Source organism: Sminthopsis crassicaudata, chromosome 4 (genome assembly GCF_048593235.1).
Source record: "Sminthopsis crassicaudata isolate SCR6 chromosome 4, ASM4859323v1, whole genome shotgun sequence".
Lineage (NCBI taxonomy): Eukaryota > Metazoa > Chordata > Mammalia > Dasyuromorphia > Dasyuridae > Sminthopsis > Sminthopsis crassicaudata.
In genome coordinates this window covers 99,974,006-99,984,807 of record NC_133620.1, presented here as the reverse complement: position 1 = coordinate 99,984,807, position 10,802 = coordinate 99,974,006, and the positions used below count along the sequence as shown (strand labels likewise).

General features: G+C 39.7%; 1 protein-coding gene across 2 annotated transcripts; it reads left to right on the top strand.

Moving 5' to 3' along the window:
* The first annotated feature begins 576 nt into the window (after nucleotides 1-576).
* Nucleotides 577-10,025, top strand: KISS1 (KiSS-1 metastasis suppressor). Of its 2 annotated transcripts, none has more exons than XM_074265099.1 (3): nucleotides 577-702; nucleotides 6,139-6,254; nucleotides 9,627-10,024. In XM_074265099.1, exons 2-3 carry the CDS (start codon nucleotides 6,152-6,154, stop codon nucleotides 9,920-9,922), a joined length of 399 nt encoding a protein of 132 aa, XP_074121200.1. In that variant the 5' UTR covers nucleotides 577-702; nucleotides 6,139-6,151; the 3' UTR covers nucleotides 9,923-10,024. The 2 variants fall into 2 exon arrangements, with proteins under 2 accessions (XP_074121200.1, XP_074121201.1); XM_074265100.1 differs by lacking the exon at nucleotides 577-702 and adding an exon at nucleotides 4,698-4,785 and having other exon boundaries at nucleotides 9,627-10,025.
* Nucleotides 10,026-10,802: the final 777 nt, after the last annotated feature.

Sequence of the window (10,802 nt, the reverse complement as noted above, 5' to 3'; positions counted from 1 at the left end):
TTTATTACTCAATAGTTAATGATAAATAGTAATATTTATTATTGATGTCATAATTTGTTATTAGTCCATAGTTAATCATAATCAATAATAATATGTTTTGATTCTTATTAATCAAGATAATAATAATAAATAGTTATAATTTATTATTGGTGTTATAACTATTTCTAACACTGCCTAGGTAGACTTGTAGTAAGGTTGTTTGACCAAGAGACAGAGAGAGGAAAAAGTCGTTCTAAACTGAACCTACTCTAGGACCTCATTTTGAGCCTTTTTAGGGGTTTGCTAATGGCCAATATGTCTAGCAGAGGGAAAGAAGGGACTAAGGGAGACTTGAGAAATGCAATGTACAAAAAGGATGGAAAATGAGAGAAAAAAGAGATTGGTCCTCTTATGGGGGACAAGAGGTAAAGAAAGACAAGGGGCAGAAAACAGGGCTGTGAGTAAGTAGCTTTTTAATTATTTTTTTAAAGAAGAATTGATAAGGGAGGGGACAGAAGGTAGAGGTGGGACCAAGCTTGAAGACGTCATTCTGGACTTAATAAAACAGAGTCAATCCCGGACTTGGGGAGGGAGAGACAAAGAGAGAGGGAGGGAGTGGAAGGGAGGAGAGCTCCTTTCACTAATCCAGAAGCTGCTTCCCTGGAGTGTGATCTGAGGCTCCAACATCCCCTGCTGTGCTCTCAGCCCTGAGGCTGAGCCAAGGTAAGTGACATCTCAGCATCCACACAGGGGAAAGATGGGAGGGGGTGCCTGGATACTGAAAGTGATGAAAGAGTTGGTCCCAGAGCAACTGTGTGGCATGTGAAGTCAGAGCATGTCAACCAGGATCTCAGGTGAGGTTAGGACTGAGCAGCTGACCACGGGTCTAGTAAGGACTCTGATGTCTTCTTTTAATCAAATGAGATTATATGAGTATGAAACGTGTTTTTCAAACCTTAAAGTGCTCTACACTTGTTACTTTTTCTCTTTCTTATTGCCCCCAAGGATACTTACTTGCCTAAATTTGCATATACCTCCCAGAGTAATTCCAAATAATTGACATCAGTGGAGTAGTGGATACTCAGAGGAGAGAAGATCTGGGATCAAGGACCCAAATACTTGACACATACAGGCTATGTGACTCTCAGTTCCTCAGGGAACTAAAAAAAAATGCAGAGAAGGTGTGACTTGCATTGGTAGACTCACTGTGATACAGGGGCTGCTAGGGTGATCAACTTTTAAAGACTGCACTTGTGATTTAATTGTTATTGGACTTCCCAGGGAAGAGAAAGGTTTTACATACATACATACATACATCACCATGAAGTTAAAAATCCCCCTACCTCTTAAAAAATCCAACAAGAATCATCTATCTGGATGTAGCTACAATAATGGTCAAAGCCAACATCTGAAACTCACCAGGGAACTAAATTGGGTAAAGATTTTGGGCAGAAGCATGATGAATATGGAAATATGTTTAGAAGAACTGCACATGTTTATCCTATATTGAATTGCTTGCTGTCTTGGGGAGGGGAAAGGGAACAGGAGGGGGAGAAGAATTAAAAAATATGAGGTTTTACAAAACTGAATAATGAAAAATATTTTTGCTTGTACTTGGAAAAAATAAAATACTTTTTTTTTTCTGAGGCAATTGGGGTTAACTGACTTGCCCAGGGTCACACAGCCAGGAAGTGTTAAGTGACTGACGCTAGATTTGAACTCAGATCCTCCTGGTGCTCTATCCACTACACCAACTAGCTGCCCCCACATAAACTGCTATTTTAAAAAACTTTAAAGCACACAAAAAAAGGAAAAGGCATTAGTTTCTGGGGGGAAAAAGATTTGGGGCAGAGACAGTGTGGTATGATGGCTAGAATACTGGATCTGAAATCAGGAAGACCTGGTTTCAAATGTGACTTCTGGCACCTATTAGCTGTGTCATCCTGAGGAAGTCACTTAAGATCTGTTCTTCAGTGAGATTTACACTAGAAGCTTCTAAATTCATTTCCACCCTGAATTCATCAACCTATGACCCTACACATCCACTCAGAGCCCGAGGAATGAGAGTAAACATCAGTTTTCCTTGCAAAACCTTAAAAGTTTAGTTTAGAGGCTCTGACTCTGGGGAAAGGGAGAGAAGCTCCCCAAAATGCTTCAATGAGAGGATCAGCAGAGCTGTGTATGGAGACCTCTGCTTTTTTTTTTTTTTTCTCCTATTATAGACAGATTTCTGTTTGGGGATTTGATCAATATTCTGGAACTCCCAATTCTGACCTGATTATGTAAAAGTAAGAATTAAGAATGTCTTTTTAAATTTACATAGTTCTTTTAGCTTTCATTTAAGCCTTGACAATCTTATAAAAGTAGGGCAGATATTATTAACCTACTTTACAGGTGATGAAAATGAGACTCAGAGTAATTAATGTAAACTCTTGTTTGTAAAACAAAATGTAAAACATATGTAAAAAATGAAAAACATTTTCATATTGTCTTTCTGTGCCCAGTGCCTACCAGACACATAAATGCTTAATAAATATTTTTGATTAATTAATTATATCATCACGATAAGCTCTGTATGCAAGTGTGAAAGACAATCTCCAAGGTGGTGAGTTTTGAGGAGATCTGGGAAACATGTCCCAACTATACCCCCATCTAATCATATTTTGATACTAAAATGACACGTCTTTATTAGCCTGATTAAATTTTCAAGTTTCAAATTTCAAAACTCTTCCTTAAAACGCAGCTTCTTTTGAAGAATGGCAAAGTATATTGCCATTTATTGCATTTTATTTATACTTGTCTCTCCTCTGACATGTCCACACTGTGTTACTCTGGGCAAGTGACTCAACTCCCCAGTGTCCCAGGTAATTCTCTGAGACCATATGTTGAAGAGTAAATGGTGATCTGTATTAGAGAAAGTTATCTCATCTGGAATTCCCTATAGGAAAATTCTAGACAAAAATAAGACCAGAGCTTTATTTGGTTTTTCGGATCACCTTCAGTCCACTATTATCAGCTGAAAACAATGAAACATGGAAGCAATCGGTCTAAATGAAGTCTAAGGAAGCTCCAGTAGTATGAGGTCCTTCCAGGGAAGACAGGTCTCATTTGGATATTCACTGAGGGGGTCCTAGTGATCCAGAGACTGAGCAGAAAGGGAGGATGCTGTTGCCAGATGGGTCTGTGAAATATATACTGCAAGTAATAAGATCTATATGGGGATGAGATACAAAGATCATCTTGGTATTTTTCACTTTTTGGTCTCAGGTTGGCCATGTCTAGGATCACATGGAAGGGTGAAGGGAATGGAGGCAATAGTATGTAATGTAATGTTCTTTGGACCTGTTGTGCTCTGGTCACTGCCAGTTGATCTAATATCCCAGCAGAGGTCTTTCCCTTCCTTTGGTGAGCCTCATTGTGGTGCAGGGGCTGCTGGAGTGATCAACTTTTAAGGAGGACTGGAGTTGCAATTTCCCTGTTAATGGGTACACACACACACACACACACACACACACACACACACACACACACACACACGACAGATTCAGACAGAGACAGAAACAAAAAGAGACAGAGACAGAGACAAGAGATATGCAGGTATGAAACAGTGAAGGAAGAAAGTTTATTCATTCACTCACTATCTCTATTGTTTTCTCCCTCTTCTGATCTACTCAATCCCACTCCAGAATCATCCAAACTTTAGCAAGCTCAGAATTTGGGAGTATTTGCCAGGGCTCTCCTCCATCCACTAATTTGTGGACTGGCTTAGTAGGTCCTTTGAAGGGATTCCCTAAGAGCTTTTGCACACCACTTGGGCCATGGCAGTATATCTGTCCAAGCTCAGGAGCTGGATGGGACCTCAAATGTTATTTAGTCCAACACTGAGTGTCCAGATGAAAAAACTGAGATGACTTGTTAAAGGGCCCCCAGCTAGTTAGTGCTGGAATTTCAATTTCTTGGCTCTCAGTCTACCTCCATTTCTTGTCTCCCCTGCTTACTGAGTCCAGGTAAGGAAGAACTGCCATCAGGCACGTATGGGGGTGCTTTTGTTCGGTGACTCTAGTAGAGCTTTAGTGTTATCCACTGATACTTCTCTGGCCATCAGTTTCTAACTCTGCCAAAAGTGAAGATTGGACTAAATATCTCCTGTTCCCTCTAAACTCTAAGTCCAGCGATGTCCATCCAAGGTTCCTTCCTGCCATAGTTCTCTGTATTGTAACTGGATCTGTTACTTATGAGCAACAATTGGTCACAGGTCTTTGTACATGGGAACAGAGGTCATTTTCAAGCAACTTCCTTTGACCCTGCATCCTCAGCCCCGTTACCTTGAGTATAAATTTGACTTTGGAGCTTGGGTCTGTCTCTTGCTAGCTCTTCCTCTTTATCTAGCCCACAGAGACTCCTCTTCTTTCCTATCTCTTCCTAACTTCTTTTCTCTTAAGTCTTTTGAGCTGTTCCTGGGCACTATCCAAAGGCAGAATGTGGAAAAGAGCTACCTATTATCTGGGCATTATCTGGGAAGGGCAAGAGGAAAGAGCAGGCAGCCCTCTTCCTCAAGAAGAAGCTGTTTGCTCAATTTACACCCACTCAGGGCTCTAGGAGATCGGGAAATGGAGACAATTAATCTGATGAATCAGGTGAAATGGCTTTTTGAGGGCGGGGGTGTCTGAATTTTAGATAATAAGACAAAGTAATGACCGTCCCTTATTCTATGAAAAGCTATTACCAGTAAATTGGATTTTCTTCATTTCCACTGAAGACCGAGGAAAGAAGAAAGAAAGAAATTCATGCTATAGCAGGAAGAAGGTAGGCTGGATCAAAGAAAAGGATGTTTCAAGGGGAAAGGAGTAGCAAGAAGTGGGCCAGTTTGATAGTTGTTTCTGCTACAGGAAACCAGACCTAAATACAACAGACCCATGGAAGCCTAGAATGCTAGAGTGGAAGGGAGCTAATGAACTCTCTTATTCAATCCCATCATTTTACAGATGAAGAAACTGATTTCCATTACAGGCAGATCACTCCCAGCACCAAACACCTTGATTGTTTTCTCCTACTCTGAGTGAGAATTTAGAGAGAAGATTTTTCATGAGGTGTGTCTTAGCTTTAGGAAGCAGCAAGCTAGGTGGCTCAGCAGATAGAGCACTGGCCCTGGAGTGGGAAGACCTGATTTCAAATCTAGCCTTAAAAACTTACTACAACTGTATGATTCTGACCAAGTCACTTAATCCAGTTTGCCTCAGTTTCCTTATCTGTAAAATGAGCCGAAGAAGGAAATGGCAAAGCATTCTAGTATCTTTGCCATAGAAACCCATAATAGAGTCACGAAGAGGCAAAAATGACTGAACAGCCTTATTGCTAGGCATATTTTTATACTTGACTAACATTTTTATTTTCCAGTAACCAAGAAGAAATCACCTGGGTTCGAATCCTAGCTCTAACACTTGTCTAAGTGACCTTGGTCAAAATTGCTTTACTTTTCTGAGCTTATTTCCTCAATTATAAAATTAAGATATTGGTCTATACGGACTCTGAAATCCCATTTTAGTTTTATATAGATAATCCTAAGAACTGGACACTGAGAGGTGAATAAGGTCATAGATCTGGAACTGGAAGGGACCTCATCTAGCCCAATACCCTTACATTGTTGTTCATTTTCAAACATGTCTGACTCTTTGTTACTCTATTTGAGGTTTTCTTAGTAAAGATATTGGAGTGATCTGCCATTTCCTTCTCCAACTCATTTTACAGATGAGGAAATTGAGGCAAACAAGTTTAAGTGACTTGGCCAGGATCACATAGCTAATAAGTATGTAGGACAGATTTGAATTTAGGAAGATGAATCTTCCTGAATCCAGAACTGATGCACTATGGAACTATGCACTATGGAACCATCTAGCCATCCAGCCCTTATATTGTAGATGAGGAAGTTAAATGACTGACTCAAGGTCACACACAGGTAATAGATAACGAAGGTAAGTGTTGAACACAGCTCCTCTGATCAAACTTGGTCCTTTTCCAAAAGGTTGATAATCTTTTTTTTTTTTTTTTTTTTTTTCTGAATTACCCTCTAGTACTCATTACAGGACCCTGTAAGGAACCTCAATCTGGAACATCAGCTAATTTAGTTCCTTCTTCCTTCTGTCTCTATCTCTGTTCTAGGTCACCTAGCAGGATGAGAACCTCAATGTGTTGGCAGCTGCTACTGTTCCTCTCTGTTTTCCCATTTGGAGAGACTTTAGACAAGTTTGCTCCTGTTGGGAACCCTGGATTCACAGGTACAAGCTATCTGATAACAGGAAAGGCTTCAGGAAAGATGGGATACTAGTCCAAACTTCATCAAATCTGGGCCATTTTTATTCTCTCACTTTTTTCATTAGAGTATTGTGCAATCATCAAGAGCTAGTCACCCTCCCCTGCCACACATAGAATTCTCATTTCAACTAATCTGCCACAATTGGTTAGGGATATTGTGTGAACTCAAAGCTGGCAATATTGTTCTTCCTGCCAAAAATCATAGGAAGCTTAACAAGGTCTTAGATCTGAAGTACCTTCCAAATTAGTCTCTTGTTAACCTCATCAGCTGAATGGGAAAATGAGAGCAGGAAAATAGAATTCAAGTTAAGGTCACCCAGATAATTCAATTCATTAGGCACTCAGATCTCATCTATTGGGACTCAGCAATTACTGTAATTAGAACTTTTGGGGATGTGGTAGAGCCACTGTACTTATCATTTCTCTTTTGAGACAGATTGAGTTATTTACTCAAAGTGATATTCAGTCTAAGAGTCTAGATAGTGTATTGTGTTAGAAGGAGCTCTGAATTAAGTCACATGACCTGAGGAGGTGGCTCAAGAAAAAAATAGGCATGGGGGGGGGAGAGAGAAAGGGAGGAAAATAGCCACATCATCTTAGAATTTGTGATAGGAAAGGCTGGTCAAAGTCTGACATGCAGCGTAGACTTGAAGAAAGAAGATTTCAAAGGGCTCAAAAAAAATAGTCTAAAATTTCTATGGAGAACGAGGGGATGATAACAACGGTAAAGCCATGAATTTGACTTTGATACTTGGTAAAATTCTAGATCATAAAGGGATGACTGGTAAATAGCTAAAAAGGAAATCAATAAACTCAAAGAGCCCACCTAGCTTCATCAAGAACAGGGTAAGCTAAACAGAGCTCATTTGCTTTTCTGAGAAAGTTACTAGATTGGTGGAACAGGGAAATGCTCTAAAAATTCCTAGCAAAAGATTTGACAAAATCCCTCATGCTATTAGTGTGAATAAGCAGAGATGTAGACCAGATAATAAATAGGACAGTTAAATGGATTTGAGATGGTTAAGACCCAAAGAGTAGAAATTACAAATGATTCAATGTTAACTGGGATGGAGGATTCTTGACTGGCATTTTCATATGTGATATTTTTATCTGTGATTTGGCTAAGGGTATGGATGTTATGTTTATTAAATTTCCAAATAATATAAAGCTAAGTGAAATGTTAGAGGATAGAGTAAGGATTTAAATCAGTTAATTTATGAATCTGTTAAGATATGATGATTTCATAGGGATAAATGTAAAATTTTATATATTAGTTCAAAAAATAAACTTCAGGGTTACATAAGCAATATATTTTTCATGATTTCGTTTGTATGCTGGGAATTGAATTTTTTGCCTTCGTAATGGATGGTTAATAGGTAGGGAAATATTTTGAACTGAAAAATAATTTTTAAATGAAGTTTACATAGAGGGAGGTGGGAAAGAGAAGTAACTATTTTGTAATTAATTTGAAAAAGATCTGTGGACTTTGATAGATCACAAGCTCAATATGAGTCAAAAACAATCTGATCTTAGATTGCATTGAGAGGCATGGCATTGAGTGGGAAAGAGCTGACAGGTCCATTGTACTGTACCCTGGCTAAACTATAAACTGTTTTCAGTTCGGTATATCACATTTAGGGAAGAACATTTAAAGAAGCTGGAGAGTATTTAGATAAAGGTGACCAAAATGCTCTGATGCTTTGAAATCATGTGATATAAGAATTAGTTAAAGAAATTGGGAATATATAGCTTGTATATAGAGAAAAAAATTAAGGGACTAATTGAGCTCTTTAAATATTTGAAGGGCTGTTACATCAAAGAGGTATTATCTCTTCTACTTGGGCCCAGAGGGAAGAACTAGGAGCAATGGATATTAGTTTCAGAAAAGCAGAATTAGAATTGCTATCACATAAAAGTTCCCAATGATAAAAACTTTCAAAAGGGAAATGGGTTGCCTCTTGAGTTGGAGAATTCCCTCTTACTGGAGATCTTCAAGCAAAGACTGAAGGACTGCTTATCAGATCATGAAAACTTTTGCTCAGGTTGGGGTTAGCCTGGTTGGCCTCTGAAATCTTTTCTTTGTCCAAGAGTCTGTGATTCTATGCATAACACATATGGCAACTAAGTGTTAAAATGAATAGAGCACAGGGCCTAGAGTCAGAAAGACCAGAGTTCAAATGTAACCCTTAAACACTAACTATGTGATCTTGGCCAGGTCACTTAACTGCTATCTGCCTTATTTTTCTGAACTGAAAAATGGGGATAATAACCCTGGTCAGGATTGTTGTGAGGATTAAATGAGATAATATTTGTAAATATTTTGCAGTGTCTAACATATATTAGAAGCTTAATAAATGTTTGTTTCTTCTGCTCTCCCTCTCTTCCTTCTCTTTCTCCCTTCCTTCCCTCTCTTCCTTCCTCCCTCTTTTCCTTTCTTCCTCTCTCTCCTTTCCTTTTTCTCTCCCTCCATCCCTCCTTCTTTCTCTTCCTTCCTTCTTTCTTCCCTTCTACCTATAAGTCCTTAATGTCTTTGAGCCTAGGTTTCCTTTCTTTACAAAATTAAGGCATTGGATAAGGTGATTTCAAGGATCCCTTTAGGGTTTAAGTACTAGATGATTCTATAGCTCCAAGACAGCTTCTGAATTTGTAGAATAGCACCTTCTATGTACAGGTACTATAGGATGCATGGGCTATCAACCATACTTTACAGCCCAGTAGAGTTCTATTGCCTCCTAGCATCTTTGTTTTCAGACAGAGGTAATCAAGTGCAGCACTCCAATTCCCTCTACTATACAATGCTAGGACCCCTTTGCACAATACCAGTTTCCAGAGGATCCTCAAAGGGAACTATAGACTATGTATTTAATATTCTGAGACAGGAACATGTACCCAGGGTTCCTTTCTGGGTGTTTTGGGGGAATAGAGGAAAGGAAATGGCTGGTGAGTCCTTTCTCTGGTCCCTGGTCTCATCCAGAATTACAGATTCATATTTTGGAATACTAGAGTTGGACAGGGGCAGGGAGGAAGTGAAGGGGAAGGAGGAGAGGACTTTTGAAATGATCTAGCCCACCTCTCATTTTACAGAACAGTAGACTGAGGCTCAGATAGCTGAGGCAATTTGCCCAAAGCCATGCAGTATATGACAGGGATGGTATTTAAACTCAAGTCTTCTGACTTTAAAATTCTACAGCAAGACTGGAATGGGGAGCAGCAAGGTTTTGAATATGCTGGGAAAGTGTTGGTACCCTGAATCCAATCCGGGGTTCAGTGATACATAGGGTTGAAATGCAAGGCAGTATTTGATTCAGCATCTCCACCTGCCTTTTCTGCCCTAGGTCGGCGGGGTTGGCTCCTGGCCCACCTGGTTCCTTGGGGACGGAGACCCCGGTGCTCTGAGAAACCAGAACAAACAGTACAGACTCAGAGACTGGCGCTACTCTGTCCTTCAGATGAAACCCCTGACCCGCTGTGGCCAGGTCTGTGCCCCACTCGCAGCCGATTGATCCCCACATCCCAAGGAGCATTGCTGGTGGAGCGGGAGAAAGACCTATCGGCTTACAATTGGAACTCCTTCGGCCTGCGTTATGGAAAGCGACAGACGAGGATGGGGAAGGCTCGGGCTAAGGCCTGATGGAGATCCTGTGTGTCCTGGGATTTAAGATGAAATTTAACCTGGGGACAAAGGTTTCAAGCAAGGGGGCTGGGCTTTTTGGAGTGGGGGGGAAGGGAAGGGAAGGGGAAAAGTTCACTGTCCTAAGGAGATAAAAGAAATCATATTAATTCCTTCTTATCTGCTTTGTGGCTCATTCTATTGTTATTTAGTCATTTTTCTCTTGCATCAGACTCGTCAGGATCCTATTCAGGGTATTCTTGGCAAAGATACTAGAATGGTTTGCCATTTCCTTCTCTAGCTCATTTGACAGATGGAGGAAACTGAGGCAAATAGGATTAAGTGATTTGTCCTCAGTCACAAGCTAGTAAATATTTGAAGCCAGATTTGAACTCAGAAAGATGATTTTTCCAGACTCCAGGCCTGGCACACTATCCTTTCTACCACCTTTTCTAATCCTAAAGATATTGTCACTTCCTCTATCTCAGTTACATTTATCAAGGGGCAAGTCTTTAGAGAAGACTGGAACTTTGTATCAGTCAGAGATGTGCTGTTCTCCATCTCCAGCATGAATAAAGAGTAAGGAGGAATTAAACAAGGCAGCTGAGAAGCGCTCTCATTCCTCTTGAATAGGATCTTTAGGTTACATATTAATCAACTAATCAATCAGCAAATATTTGGTTTTTGATATAATAATTTTATTTTCCCCAGTTATATGAAAAACAAATTTTTATGTTTGTTTTTAAAACTTTTAGTTCCAGATTCTCTCCTTTCCTCTTCTTTCCCACAGCAAGAAGGCACATGTGAAGTTATGTAAAACGTTTCCATAAAAGTCATGTTATAAATGAAAACATAGATCTCTACTCCATCTCTCCCTGCAAAAAAAAAAAAACCCTCAAGA